At 34.9% G+C, this 16,495-nt stretch overlaps 1 protein-coding gene across 1 annotated transcript; it reads left to right on the forward strand.

Annotated features, from left to right (window-relative positions):
• The first annotated feature begins 321 nt into the window (after positions 1-321).
• Positions 322-16,373, forward strand: LOC134536580 (signal peptidase complex subunit 3). Its single transcript, XM_063376336.1, has 5 exons — positions 322-696; positions 8,844-8,917; positions 13,336-13,424; positions 13,861-13,964; positions 15,973-16,373. Exons 1-5 carry the CDS (start codon positions 554-556, stop codon positions 16,100-16,102), a joined length of 540 nt encoding a protein of 179 aa, XP_063232406.1. The 5' UTR covers positions 322-553; the 3' UTR covers positions 16,103-16,373.
• Positions 16,374-16,495: the final 122 nt, after the last annotated feature.

The raw sequence follows: 16,495 nt of genomic DNA on the forward strand, positions 1-16,495 counted from the left end.
TGCTTGGGCAGCTTTTTTTATGCTGGCAACAATAGCTATTAAAACATTGTTGTTCCCACCAAACTGTAAAACTGTGTCATCAACATGGCTGTTGGCGATGGTTCAGATGGAATTTAAAATGGTATCTACTAGCAGCCTATATATATCTAGTTCGTTCTAATGATACAATGTTTTCTTTTAGTTTTATATAAGTTGGTCCAATATAAACTCATCTTTATAAAATAATTTTAAAACTGAATTATAACTATTTCTGTTTTAATTTATTTTAAAATTCGAAAAACCTTAAAATATAATTTTATCCTGTTGGATAAGTAGCAGAAAGTTTTATGTTGTTTGTGTGGTACATGGTGGACACGTCGTGTAAAAAAGTGTTGGGATCTGTGGCAGGAAAAAATATTTATTATTTTCATTTATATCGTTTTTCAAATATTTTGTATAGTTGGTTGAGTTTGGTTGGATAGTGTTTTGGTAATGATATATACGCAAGTGTGGTTACTTGTTTCTTTAAGATTTTTTTGAGTTTTTGTTTGAACGTGTGTAACAAAACGACATTATGCATTCTGTGTTGACAAGAGGGAATGCAATTCTGGCCTATACGTTAAGTGTTCTAGCTGCATTGACTTTTTTCTGCTTTGCATCCACTGTTTTTATTGATTATAGGACTACTGCGGCAATGAAAACAGTTAAAGTTTTCGTGTGAGTATGTAATGGTACCTACAGTTGATACCCATATGTTGCCGGCTCCTAAAACTGGAGTCACAATGCCACGACAGGCACGACACGCTCAGTAGCCAATTAAACACAAGGTGGCTGTGACGTCAGCACGAAAAAATACGGTCCCTCCGGTGGTCGTGTCGTATCTCATGATGGAAAACAAAACACAAACCTTAAAGAACTAAACTTAAAATATATTCACCTTCTTGGTATTGCACAGAGGGGTAAATATGTAGTTGGGCAGTATTTGCAAAAAAATTGTTAAAAATCCGAAAATACTTTTATTCTATGCTCTTTAACTTCCTCTTTTCAATAAAAGCGGCGGAGGTAATAAATTCCAAATACTTTAGGAGATATCGAATTTTTAAATTTCATCATATGTAGTTGAGCGGTATTTGCGAAAAAAAAAATGTTAAAAATCCGAAAATACATTTATTAGATGCTCTTCAACTTCCTCTTTTCATTAAAAGCGGCGGAGATAAGAAATTCCAAATACTTTAGGAGATATCGAATTTTTAAATTTCATCACATTTATAGCAGTGCGTTCATGTGGCTATCACCATTGTTTCTTGTTTACGAGCATCTATTTTTTTATTGGAGTAATGATGTCACGTGATTGTTCGTGATAGGCCAGAATTCAAATTAACAGATACGTGATTATTTACTTCATTTATTGTTTAAAACGGTGTTTAAAAACCTCCTCCAACTTAGGCGAGTTTTTAACGTTTCTAATTTTAAAGTCATATTTTTTATTGTTGCGCAAGTAATAAGTAACAAAAAAAATTTTACGTGAGTTGTTTCTGTTCATCCTTTGTTCCGGTTTGTTAGGTCAGGTCAGTTACATTATTAATACTTTAAAACTAAAGAACCATTGAAATAATTTCATATTATTTCTAATGTACGCTTAGTTTCAAAGTATTTATAATGTAACTGACCTGACCTAATCGACCATTTTCATTAATTAGGCATTCACAAACACACGGCAAAATAAAAAAATGGCGACGGTCGAATGATAAACACAGGTCTTGTATGCAAAATAAGAACGGCGATATCTCCTAAAGTATTTGGAATTTCTTACCTCCGCCGCTTTTAATGAAAAGAGGAAGTTGAAGAGCGTCTAATAAAGGTATTTTTGGATTTTTAAAATTTTTTTTCGCAAATACCGCTCAACTACATATTTACCCACAGAGGAATAATGCCATGAGGAACAAGGGATAGACCTGGATATGTGATAAAAAACTTTTATCTTGGTTTCTGAGAAATTTAATTTATTGGTCACAAAGATAGCCTATGCAGTAAAGTGGCCGTTGCCATGTTGTGCTTTAATTGTGTTGCTGATGCTTTGACTTTCCATACATAAGAACATGTATATTTTGTATTTGGACATTGTGATGCAATGGAAGGTAAATAAAAAAAAGGGGTAAATATGTAGTGTACGGATTAGCGTCAAAAAATTTTTTAAAAATCTGAAATAACTTTCATTATATGCTCTTTTACTTCCTCTTTTCATTACAGCCTGCGCAGATAAGAAATTCCAAATACTTAAGGAGATATTGAATTTTTTAATTTTAATATTTGGGCGATATTTGTTAAAAAAAAATTTAAAATTCCGAAATTACTTTTATTCTGTGCTTTTTAACTTCCTCTTTTCATTAAACCCGGTGGAGACAAGAAATTCCAAATACTTTAAGATATATCAAATTTTTTAATTTTCATCCTGTGCACTCATGTAGCGTTCAACATTGTTGCTTGTTTACAAGAATTTTTTTTTTTTTTTGCGACGTACGTGAACGGGGAAACCTAGGATGCACATAAAGTTCTGCCATTCCTGATTACACCCGAAAAATTCACCTTCGGCCAACCTCGGGTTTATTTATTAATATTTATATTTCTCTGTTTATTTTAATGTAGCTATACTAACCTAACTAACCGTCCATAGTGTTTTAAAGTGTTTTAATGTAGCTAACCTAACCGACCACTTTTAATATTTGAATTCATTTTTCCTGCGCAAAAATAAAACAAATCCCGAAGTTGGCTGAAGGTTAATTGTTCGGGTGTAATCGGGAATGGCAGAACTTTATGTGCATCTTAGGTCTGCCACGTGACATGAGCGACTAAATCATGTAAAAAGAAAATTACGTGAGTTCCTACTGTTCATCCTTTGTCCCGGTTTGTTAGGTCAGGTCAGCTACATTATAAATACTTTAAAACTAAACAACCATTAAAATTAATTTTATTATTTTTAATGTCCGTTCAGTTTAAAGTATTTATAATGTAACTGACCTGACCTAATCTACCTTTGTCCCATTTTGTTAGGTCAGGTCAGTTACATTATAAATACTTAAAACTATACAACAAGTAAAATTAATTGATATTATTTTTAATTTCCGTTCATTTTGAAGTATTTATAATGTAACTAACCTTACCTAATGGAAAATTTCTGTTATTTATGCATTCACGCACACACGGCAAAATATAAAATGCGGCGGTCGAATGATTACATAGGTAGGTCTTGTATTGCAAAATAAGAACGGCAATATCTCCAAAAGTAATTGGAATTTCTTATCTCCGCAGGCTGTAATGAAAAGAGGACGTAAAAGAGCATATAATGAAAGTTATTTAAGATTTTTTTAAAAATTTTTGATGCTAATTCGCGTACACTACATATTTACCAAAAAAAGTGTGTGTCTTTGCTGTGCATCCAAACTCAATCGTCAGCCCTTGACGGGGATTTTTTTTAGCAGTATGTTGGTGTGAAGCACCGACTTGTTATATGTTTGATACACGTAATGACAATTACTTTTATACATCAGGTTACGTGCTATCGCACATAACAAGTCGGTGCTTCGCTCCTCCATGCTGCTAAAAATAAATATCTTGTCAAGGGTTGACGCTTGGGTTTGGATGCACAGTAGGGACTCATCGTGTGTGTGTGTGTGTGTATATATATATATTTTAAATTGCTATTTACCTTCCACTGCATCACAAAATTCAAATACAAAATATACACGTACTTATGTTTCAAGAAGCCCAGATTAAAGTTGCTGTGCTGAAGCACAATAATGGCAGCCGCATCACTGCTCAGGCTACCTAATATAGGTAACATATAAATGGTATAAAATGCCGGTGGCTATGGCAGTGCACAGATATTGTAGTGTAAGCTATAAATGGTGATTTCTCAGAAACTAGTAGGAAAATAAAGACGCTGTCTTCAGGATAAGTACAGGTACATTTCTAGTGTTTGAAAAAAGTATTTGTGGAGTTTTATTATTACTTTATGAAAAATCTGTGCTGTAAGAATGTTAGCCACTTTATTACAGTTTATTATGTTTATTTTTAGTTTTTAGCATAGCAATGGCGGAATTATTTTTTGTCCCTTGCTTTCCATATCTTAAATGAACTTATATCAGTTTATGCAACAGACGACCAAATGTTATATTGTTATGCACTTCAGCTATCAACAGGAAATAAGATTCCCTTTTTTTGGTGTATTATATACTGCATATTATGTATGCATTTGGCTTGGAATGATTTGCAGCCAGCCATATTAGAGTTCATGGTGTTAATGTGGGGTATCGTGACTACGCTATTCTGGAATGATGTACAATGCCTAATCAGATTTTTCATGTCGTGTTGGCTTGGCATTGTGACTTCAGCTTTATGCAGCAGGTGTGTAATGGTTTTTTACTAGTTTCGTTTAAAGGCTTTTTCATTACTGGGATGTACGAAATCTGGCCATTAAATTGAACAGAAATAGTAGGTAATGTTTTATTCCAAAACAGGTCATGCTGGCTAAGCTACGCAACAGTTGTGTAATATTATGGGTTGCCATTTCTTACGTTTCTGTGCATTGTGGAAGCAGCAGACGCGATAGTGAAATGTTCCGTGTACATGATCTGTCTTTGTTAACGTGCCATTGTAGAAAGGGCCTTATGACAAACAGAGGGATTAAATTATAACTTCCAAATTGTGCAAATGTTTTACATGTCTTTTTTTATATTAAGAGTTTTTGAAGTTTGTTTAATTCTCTAGATATTCTCATGATAATTTTTTTTAAATTATGTTTTCACAGAAGAGTAATTATTGTGCAGAGTAAGTCTGAAATTGTTGATAAAAATACCAGAGTGAAAATATTGAGTTTAATGGGCTATGATTGCATAGCTTACATGATTTTCAAACTAATCTAATTATACAAGAGAAATTTTCTTCAATATTGAAATTATCTCAACAGTTGGCAGCATGTATTAGGAAAATGTTTTGATGCGTGAACGGAGTGCAGTAAATCGCTCGGACGTGTCGGCTATTATAATTACAACTTGACGTAATGCATTCATTCGTCCATCTGTTTAGCCTACTCCACAATTGCATGAAATCGGTTCACGGACCTGCAAGATAGTTAAGTTTTACTATCCATCTGCTGCTCCCATATTGGCCAAAAATGTAACAGTGGCAACCAATCAGATTGAATTTCAGGTTACGAATCATAAGTTTTATTTATAAAAAAATTGAGATACAAAAACATAACATGGTTATAATTTACAAGTATAAGCCTTAATGTCATAATAGATAACTAGATATTCTTGTACTGCACGTTTGCGTGGAGTAACATAAACAAAAGAGCTGGGAAATACGGCTCTAATCCATAACTGTCAGTGTCCGCATGCATGCCATTGTAGATACTCTGTACCATGAAATCTACCTTCATTTACTGATCCATCTCCGCTTCCATGTCATTGTAGAACGAGCCTTAGACCAGGTTTATAAACCACACAAGGTATGCAACAGTGCAGCAAACAACCAATGCTAAGCAAATCACAGTCATTTATAGAACACATGTATAAAGCACATAAACGGCAAGTGGTACCAACCCTACAACTGGAAATTGTAAAACAGTAGAAAATATGAATTTGATAATAGAGCCTATATTTATCATAATTTTTTTTTAAAGGTTAGTGTGTTTATAGTTCCCCGTCCAAAACCCCCATATTTCTGCGTTTGTCCCGTAACAATGTAGAGGTGGTAATGACATGACACCATGTTGGTGACGTCATTAGTATTGTTATGGAATTGTAAATTGTGCTAGTCCCAACTAAGTCACATACATGAAAAAAATAATTTTGTTTAGTTTTTGTATTAACTATAAATATTACTCAGTTATCGCCTTCATGCTATAGCTTGTAGCCTCCTACCACCATTTTGTCTAATATATGCTTGTGTTTTCTGCTAGCTAATTCCTTTCAACATATTTTTCTCCAAGAGCAGTGGCGAGGCGTGGGTTGATTGCATGTGTAAGCAATGCATTAAACCATTTTAACTTAAATTACTAAATCATTACGAACTTACTAGGTACTAGGAGACAGTTCAGAAAACTAACATGCCTAAGGAATAGAGAATTTTGTTTTAGTAAAATGTTTATAATGTTTATTTACTAATTTATCACGAGTGGATGTAAATCCCTGCCTTAGTAGATGTAAATTCACCCTCAGATTTGATGAGCCTGGTACTGGTGGTGACTCGCTCCGCCAAGATGGACGACGCTCAGAACTTAATTCTCTGTGTCATGAAAGGAAAGCTATGCACTAATGTTTTTAGTTCTAAAAATACCAAACGTAACCCAAGTGTTCAGTTACTACTTATACATAAGCTGATTTCGACGGCCCTGCTTCGCAAACATGTTGATCACATCGTCGTAAAACGTATTATTTTTTGTTAGGTCTTGCAATACCTTTTTTTTTTTCAATTGAAAACAAAGACAATGCTGAGACCCGCGATTGCCCTTGAGAGTTACGGAAATACCTGTATATTTTATTATCTTCAGGACAGAAGGATCTTTCTGCAGATGAACTAGTGGTCGGAATCGTCAACACCAAACAAATAAGTTTCTATGCTTCGGGAAAAGTTTCGTGCAAATCATTCAAGTTTTAATATTTATGTAACTCGGCCACACTGTTCTTTTGAAATTCTTTTGAAGAATAAACCACGGAAAGTTCGCTTCTCAGTCTGGCAAAATCGAAGAATTGTCCATAAGAAAATTTTAAGGACTGGAATAGTTTTTCGGGAAATGATCGTGAATAAACAGAAAACTCAATGAAATTGAGCAAACCAATGAAGAAGAGACTGCCAATATCACCAAATCTTTGACTTATTTTTTCTTTAATTGTGTCTATGATTTCAAAATATAATCGTCTGTAACAAGTATTCTTGTCATCCAGTCTTTTTTTGGGCTGACTATCTTCTGTCAAGCTACCAAATTATCCTCAATTTTGCACCAGAAATCATCGAAACTATCACGTAGTTTCTCAAGATATTGCTGAAATTGTTCTACCCTTTCAATGCATTTTTAACACCACATAAAATAAAAAAAATTTCTAAACCTTGTTCCTGATGCGTTTATCATATCTCGCACTTTCACCACGTTTCAATTATTGATAATCGCTGTACGTTACATGATTAAAACAATAAAGCTGTTGACAGGCCAATCATGGCGCTAAGATCGTCGTAGAGGAGAGTTTCCCCTTTCCCCGCTTCGATAAGCAGTGTCTGAATTTCCAGTCGGCTGATAGTGGCTGCAAGCAGGAAGCTATCTGCTTACAGCGTGCACGGCTGGGTTGTCAACTTACAGGCGGATGGTAACGGGACGCCCAGCTGAGCGGACCTCCGCCCTCCCTCTGGCACGCACATTCGTGGGAGGGGGTGACAGTCTGGCCAAGAAGAGCTCACAGCTGCCTGTATTCAAGAGAAGTGCTTACAGAGGGGTGTCGCGCTGCCGCAGAGGGGTGAGGGCGAGTAGGCAGCTCGGCCGGCTTCAGCCAGCCTGTAGGGATGCCGTGCGGTTAGGAGGGGTGTCCACTGTCGAACAATTACAAACAGCGAGACGTCAATGAGGCGGTATGATAACAGGCTGTGTGTTAGCTATTCAAGCATTTATCATTGATATATGCCACTTAAGAATGCATTACCACATATGTAGGACATTTTCAAACTATAAGCACTGCTTACAATGCTTACGTAGAATATTCGCCCCTGTCCAAGAGTATACCTGCTCCAGGTTCAATTGCTTTCCCATACTTTCTTATTGCTTCTGCCAGTCTTATCATACTCTTTAGCCTGTGCTCAACTCAACCAGTGGAATGTTGTCATTTATTCCTTCCATCAACAACCGCCCTTGCCTGGCTCATCCCTCAACTTTCTGGCACTTTTGTTGTTTTTCAAAAATTGTATGTACTCATAATAATGTAAATTAGTGGGTATTCTTTGGCATTTTAATTAATTTTGTTTGAATGTACGAAACAAACATGAAAGTCACATGGTAGTGATACAACACAGATCAAAGTAAATTATATATTATAATTAATGTTAGTAATAGTAATAAAATGTCTTATACTACAAAATAGTTTAATTACACTGTATTAATTTTAATGTCAAACAAGTTTTTTAAAATCTTTATTTGTTGCATGTAAATTTTATTTGATGATATGGAATTATTGACTGTGGCATAATTAATGAATTCACAACAAATATTTTTTTGTTCCAATTGTAGGTATTGTGTTGTAAGTTCTGTTTTAAGGGGGCGAAAATAGAATAATCTTGGTTTAATAATATAAATCATATAAAGTAAGATATTGTGTATGAATAATAAACATACAAACAGGGATTGCCTTTCTCTATTTCTGCGAAGCAAAACTAACTTGTTGCTAACTGTTGATGAAAGTCTGTGTGGAGGTCTTTCAGTTGCTACCAAAAACTACTAAGGTGTTATAGTTGTTTCATATCCAGTTCAAAATCCATCTAATGATGATTATATTTTGACCTTTAAGATTAAGTTTTTAAATAAAATTACTACAGAAGATGAAAATTTATATTTCAGCACCCAACATGGCATATGTATTAGCTTTAAAACAAGTATTTAATTTTTTTTATATTTTTAAAATTAAAAGGTTTTTAAAATAATAGAAGCTTAGGAATGAACCCACAGTGTGCATGTTATGACATTCAAGTTTAACGATTTTGTGCTTTAGTCATAGTAACAAGCATCTGAATTATTCCTAAGAAACAGCCATTGAAAATACAGTTTTATAATGGTGATTATTTTCAATTGTTGTGTGAACTGTTTGTTTCCCTTGTTCCAGCAAGAATGTACCTGACTACAGTGCTTCCCGCGAGAAGAACGACCTGGGTTTCATTACGTTTGACCTTCACACTGATATCCTTTTGAAACAAGTCACGTTGAAAGCGTATGAAAGCAAGGGAAGGGCTGCTACGGCGGTCGTTCGTCGAGTGGGGTTACGCTGCTTGTGTTGGTAGTGTGCAGGTACTTACTGGGGTGCAGCGGCTCTTGCCTCCTCCTCCCTGCGGGAAGGTATTCCAGCGACTGCTAGGTTGAAGGAAGAAAATAGTCCTCTTATTCTGTACTAATGAATAACACATGCGTCTTATGACATCCAGAATTATCTCCCGTGTCGCACATTTCATATGCATGTTAGTTTTATTTATAAATTAATTACGTCTAGTTAATTTCTTACGCTTGCATGTCTGTCCAGGTTTTTTTTTTAATGTTTTATATGCCAGTCTTTTTCTTCTTAGCATTTTTTAGCTTTAGGTAGGGATAACTTAGGCTATATGGTTTTATTGACGTGACAACGTCTAATAAATCGATGAACGCTGGCTGCACGCACGAAAAATTGTCCCACTACGGATGTATTTACGCATGCGTGGCATCTCTCTGGTATGTTGCGGACGGTACAGAGAACTCGGCCGGCACGTGGCGGCGTACTGGTTCGAGGTTACTGTTGTGCACCGCGTATTATTTTAATTACTAGTATAAATCAGTATATTTAAACAGTGTTGTATGAGTATTGTTTTAGCTGTGTAACTAAATATTTATTGCTGGTATGATACTTTTCACGCTTTAGTTTGACATTGGTAATTATTTGTCGTGAGTTATTATTTGATCAACTAAATCACACACCGTATTATAGTTATGAGCCCACGAGCGTGTAAATATTTCGAGTCCAACAGAGAATATTCTAGTTAAAAGAAATTCAAACAAATATTGTGCGTGGAATGTTGTTAATTTATACCATCTGAAACAATTATTCTCAATATGGTCTCGTGGCCGTGTGGTTAGCATGGATGACTACTAATCCAAAAGGTTATCAGTTTGAATCTCGGCAGCTGCGAATCTTTTTTTTGTACCTACTTGTAAAATAAATACGGCGCACGCAACATTTCAAAAGTAATAAATATATTTGAATTAATGAATGCAAATAAAAGTAAATTTATTAATTAAATTGTACATTTCATTTCACTCCTTTGTATCCATACAAAATAGTGATAATTCAATAAAATTGATTCAATTTTATTTATAAAAGTATGCAGAGGTAGATTTTATCATACAAAAGATAGAAAAATTAAAAAAAATAATTATTCCTCAAAGAATATAATATTTTTAATGCCTAAATGGTTTGGTTGCAAAAACCTATTAAGGCTCAGTCTCAGGCTGAATATGATATTTCCTTTTCTTCTGGATCAATCATTTCATCAATGTTTTGTTATGACGTCACGTTAAACTATCGTCCGTAAACCGACTTTACAGACAAACAATTTTTTTTAGTTCAATGTAAATTTTTTAATGGCATATTTTTCAGCATTATTTAATTACTTTGTTTATAAATATGGTGCAGTATTAAAATAAGGCTGAAAAAGTTTTTTTATATTATTTTCACCAAAATTGTGTACTTAACATGTTGTGGAAGGTCCCAGCTGTTACTAATCCACCCTCGCCATACGGGCAAGTTGTGGTGGCCTGGGAATACACTTGAATACTTGACCCATTCAGGGTGGCCACTCTACTGGTGAAATCGGGAAACCTTGAATTAGCTGTGAATTTTTTTTGGTGCCGCAAAATCCATGAGAAACTTGTGAATTTATGAAAACCATCAGGAATTAGCAGTTTATCCAGCAAGTTGAAAACAGCTTTGTTGAAAAACTGCATGCCTTGCCTAAACATGCCATCTTTTATACCATTTTCGACTGCTGATGTTGACTACTTGATCCTCAGCAACATATGTGACAGAGAACTTTGCAAGTTGCCATTTTTTTTGTGACTCTTTATTTTTCTACTGTTTCACTCGAAGTAACAACTGCAGATGCAACAAAATTCTAAAAATACAGCCTAAGGTAATATGTGATTGGATATGTGATAACCCTGATGGTACAACTTAAATAGTTTATATCTGTTATTGCTAAAGTATCTGCCAGATTTCTAGTCAGTCATGACTTGTAGTGAGTGTGGCCTGAACAGACGCTGGTGACGAGTCTCCTGTGTTAGTAGGCCTGCTGTCTAGGACCACTCACCATCCGGTTAGCAGGTGCCTACCAGAAAATGTTCATCCTAGTAAGAGTATATTAATCCCCACCATTTGTCAAGAGGCTTAGAGGAAAATGGCTTACAAACTAATTTTAACAATTTTGTTTGTTGAAGATTGGTATTTGAACCAGTGACCACATGGTTAGGAGTCAAGGTACTGGCTTTAGTGTAAGAGAGTGACACTCGCGAACTTGAAACTATGAAAAGATAAATTTAAGTGATATTCTTTGCAATGAACTTACAGCTATGTATGACTTTTGCTATAATTATTCTTTTAAGTGATGTTTTCATGTAAAGCACCGTATAAATCTTAAAATTGTTTTCAAGAGAAATAATTGATTGTAATTTAATTACAGTTGGTTTTTTCCCTTATAAAATTTGACACACTAAGTTTTATTAGTTCTATCACTGAGAAGACTTTTAATTTAAAAGACTTTAAAAACTAGGAATAGTAACTACTATTTATAATTTTTATTCTCAATGATTTTTTATGAATTATTATTTTGAAGTTTATTTTTTCACTAAAGTGGGATGAGTTAGTCATTACATAGAGCAGTTTTTCTTTTACTTTTTCCAAAGAAAAGAGTTTTTAAAGTCTTTTGGTTTATTATTTTCTAAAAAAAAAAAAAAAAAAAAAAAAATTGCCATCACTACTTGCATAACAGTTCCATATTCACTGCAGCTCGTCTATCGGTTATAAACAAAAATGTAAGCCCCTTAGTTAAGTTTTTAACTAAGGTACAGTAACCCTCGGAATTATCCCAGGGAGGGTGACAACTGTCCCCTGGGCCGGTGCCGACACTTGGTGCCACAACCAGCATCACGTCACTCTTCACTTGCAGACGACGTGACAGCACGCGGCGACAACTAGTTGAACAGCGAAGCTGTCTTCCCTTACAAAGGTGAAAATAAAGGGAAGCAACCCCGTGGGTCAACTGACCAATCACAATACATAAACAGTTCCATGACCATTTAGGGAATATTCTTGGAAAAAAATTTTTCTCTGGCAGTCTGGAAAGACACATCACACCACCGCATGGTTCGTTCTGATTGGCTGGTGAGACATCGCCTAGTGAACTTTCTGGTTCATTGCAGTGCAGTTATGTGCCAGTGTCTTCCTTTCTTTTTAAACCTAGAATGTTACATCCTCACTGACCAGAAGATGCTTTAAAATTCCAAAAAGTAATTAAAAGCATATTAATTTTAACTGACCAAGCAATTTAGAGTTAAATAATAAAAAATACATTCATCTTTATGTAAAACCTAACCAAAATTAATAATAATTAATATTTAAGCACAAACAAAATACCTTAAATGCCTATGCATAATAGAAGAAACATAACTAAAAATTAATTATGAAACATGAAGAAAACAGCAACAACACATTCTCAGTTACTGGGTTATTAAAAGCAGGGGGCAGGAATTAAGCTATGCTACAATGATTCTAAACTTTCATGTTTGGTTAGTTTTTGTCGTGACAATGTCTAATAAATCAATGAACGCCGGCTGCACGCACAAAAAAGTGTCCCGTTATGCACATTGTTCCGTTACACTGTGTCCCGTTATGCACATTTTTCCGTTATGCTATGTCCCGTTACGCTCATTGTACGCTTGCGCCGCATCTATCTCTCTTCCATTCGACTGTTTATAAAGTGAAGTGAAAAGTTAATGTGATTTTCATTGCTTATTACAACAACAATTTCGGCAATAAAGGTTAATTATTCTTGCATTTTAAAAATCTGATTACTAGTATACTTTCAAGTATTTATTCTTTTATTATTAAAATAAAAATGATACAATTTTATTCATAAAGTATGCAATCATTTTGTCAATGTTTTGTTATGACGTCACGTTAAATGATCGTCCATAAACAGACTTTACAGACAACAAATTTTTTTTAAAATGAATATGACTCCCATGTAGTACAATAATTTAATAATGACTAAATAAGCATTCATTATGCTCTAGAATATTTATTTAAATAAAAAAAAATGTTTCAGTGATTTTCATTGAAATAATTTTATATCAATTAAAAATTAGTGGTCAGAAATTTTTGATATAGATGCCACTATTGAATAATGGAACAAATATATATGCTATGGTGATGATGTGATGGTGTGGTATAGAGCCTTTGTCAGCAGTTAAAGTTAATGCGTATTTTTGCAAATGAAAATCATTTAATGTTTTGAAGGTGCAACCATATTCAAATGTTACAAATGTTGAATGCTTTATTCATCTTAACTGTGTGCTACATCTGAACCATCTGTTCAACTGGAATGTCAAACAGCTGTTCCTGTACCTGACAGCAGAGTACACCACCAAGGCCAACGAACTGAACCAGGTAATTGTTGTTGGTGAACAAGTGTGTGAATAACTGAACATTCAACATTTCAAATAGCTTCAAAAAAATTAAAAGATATTTTATTTCATTTATTATATTTTCTTTGAAATAAATAATGAAAATATGTTTGTGTGTGTCAACACTAAATTTAAGAGTAATATTTTCACAAAAAAATTGCGCGTATCTATTTTAAATATATCACTCTCCTTGCTTAACATTAAAAAAAAGTTTTTGAATTGCCCAAGTTACATAAGAAAATATGGTCATTCATATATTCAAGCTACTTCATTATTATTTTTATCTGTGTGGTTACATTCTGAATGCTTTGTGAAACCACTTATTAGAGAAAACTAATTTGTTTATTTTTATTAAGTATTTATTAAGTCTGTGATGTGTAAATTTTGCCAATTGCCATCTCTTTTCCACCCAAATACAGGTGGTCTTGTGGGACAAGATAATTCTACGCGGTGAAAATGCTGCCTTGGACTTCAAAAATATGAACACAAAGTATTATTTCTGGGATGATGGCAATGGACTCAAGTAAGTACCAAGACTTGATTCCAAATACTTGAGGATCAATAATATTTATAAATAATTTATAGAACAACAAAATATTTTTTTCTGGTGTTGGTGTAATGTGGGTGATTTCAATCTTTTTTTTTTTTTGCACTTCTAAATAAAGTGCTATTTGATCTGATTTTGATGATGATATAGATCAATGATTCTACAAATTTTATGACACTAAAAAAATTTCACATGATATTATTTGTACTCTTATTCTGCCTTTTTCTGTCCTGACTTCAAAAATGGTAATGAAATTTTAATATGTTCAATCACAATTTTTTATAAAAATAAGTAGTGTTAAATTGGGTGTAAAATTCTATGATATTTTTTGTTATAAACAAAAATAAAACCATTCACAATTTTTAAATAGGTAATAGACAGAATAAAAATTCATGCTATATCACTATTGTTTGTGTTGAAAAATACTATCAATTGCAACTGCAGTAGAAAAAAAGTATATTCCGGACGTACATTTTGTTGAAGTTTGTTTGCTGTGTTACAAATGTATAATGTATAACAGCCATTCAAAATTTAACTGAACTTTTAGCAAACTGTGAGAATTTAAATAGAGATTATACTGTAAAGTGTGTGCAAACTAATGAAAGTGATTTTATGTTCATTGCATAAGTTAAAAATGTATAGAGTTTTAAGAAAAAAAAATACAGTTGAGTCTCATTTTGTCGAATACAGTGAACTGGACTGTAGAGTTGAGCTGCATCTACTTGCTCGTCTCCACTAGGGTTTGAGAGTCTGGGCCCATCTTGAGTTACATTGTTTAACTGCCATGCGGGTGTTCTGGTAGTGTTCTGTTTGTCTCAGTCACACATGGCATTTTGATTATTTCAATTTCTTGCCATTTATGTTATTTAACAGTTATTCCTGGTAGTTAACATGATATATCTCTTTCATTTTATGTTTGATCACAAATTTTGTCACTGGATATTTTTTAAGCATTTTTTAAAATAAAGTCATGCAAGTTATTATAATTATGGTCACTTCCACGACATGTAACAGCTCGCAAATAACGTTGATATTTATACCTAACACAACTGCGTAAGGACTTCCCTCGTTACCCCCTTCCCTCTTAATGCCACAGCGTCGGCCGCCCATCTCTATCAGCTCTCGGATGTGTGCAGCTGAGCACGCCTGGCTCAATGCTGCTGTCTCTCCCGAGCAACTGAGTCACACCTGTGGCCACTAATAAGCAGCCTGCATATAATCCCAACCTCCCAATCAGATATGCAGTGAAAGACGGTGCGGCATCTGTGATTGCCAGTCGCCGTCTAACCATCGACTCGCATTGTCTCGGAACTCAACGCCGCAGCTCTTGGTATCCTCTTCCTACTGGATCTGCCCTATAGACCTGCAGCCTTCAGGTACAAGAGCAGCCGATTCTAACGTCCATTTATGAGCACCCTGTCTTGAAAGGTAATGGATTTTGACCATCCATTTCAGACTTGTCGTGGCTCTTGTCCTGAAAGTAACTGCTGCCAACCGCCTGTCTACAGCATTGTGTGGCCGGTGTAACAGGAAAATTCTAAGATCATCACAGGCATTCTGTTTCGTGTCCTTAACTCAGTCAGCACAGTGTAAAGGGGGGCCAGATTCTGTTATTTGTGTTCGTTTAGCACAATAAATGGCATTGCGCTTGAAATTGTCTGTAATAGTCGTTTAGACTCTGGCAGGGAACACACGCCCTGAAGAGACTCGGTCGCCTTGCCTCCCCTCTCCCGGATCACGAGGCAGCTCGGCTGAGACCCCTCGTCACCCCCTTACCAAGGAGAGAGGGGCAAGCGTTGGGGAGCAGATCTCAACCTTTAGTAAACATCTGTTGACAAAATTTGTGACTGAATGACTAACGCAGAGTAGTTGTTGTGTTAAATTTACAGTAAAAGCCCTTATATAAGAGTGAAGACAAGAAAATGAAATAACCAAAATGGTTTGCAAGGCGGAACCTTAAGGGCTGTGTGATGGCTTTTCTCAGGGACAACTCGAATGTGACGCTGAGTCTCTCGTGGAACATCATCCCCAATGCAGGGCTGCTCCCCAACATCATTGCGTCGGGCCAGCACTCCTTCCGGTTCCCGGCCGAGTACACCGTGTCCAGAGTCTGATCTGTTCTGTTGAGAGACAGTTGCACAAGTCTTACAAACTGTTACGTGGTTTTAAAAGTTATGGCATAGTTAGAGGTTTAGATGTATGTTCAAGACTTACTTTTTTTTGTATTTATAAATATAAATACTGTGGAATTCTATAAACGGCAGTCGTGTTGACTGATTGTGATCTCTCTCCTCTCAATTTATCTTGGTCTTGTTGATGAAACAGTGGAGAGGTTAAGTTTTTTTTACTTACAAAAAATTCAGAAAATATAAATGTGATTAAAGATTTGTTTGCTTTTTAAAAAGGGAAGGGGGTGTTTACCGGTGGTGTTTACAGTGCCGTCTTGGATTTGAAAGTTTTTGCGATAATTCATATTCGGAAATAATAATCTTAGTTACTGACATGAC

Source organism: Bacillus rossius, chromosome 11 (genome assembly GCF_032445375.1).
Source record: "Bacillus rossius redtenbacheri isolate Brsri chromosome 11, Brsri_v3, whole genome shotgun sequence".
Lineage (NCBI taxonomy): Eukaryota > Metazoa > Arthropoda > Insecta > Phasmatodea > Bacillidae > Bacillus > Bacillus rossius.

Coding starts and splice junctions, on each gene's coding strand:
- LOC134536580 (XM_063376336.1), top strand. CDS start 554: ATGCATTCTGTGTTGACAAGAGGGAATGCAATTCTGGCCTATACGTTA. Junction 697..8,843: donor AAAACAGTTAAAGTTTTCGT/GTGAGTATGTAA, acceptor CCCTTGTTCCAG/CAAGAATGTACCTGACTACA. Junction 8,918..13,335: donor TACGTTTGACCTTCACACTG/ATATCCTTTTGA, acceptor ACTGTGTGCTAC/ATCTGAACCATCTGTTCAAC.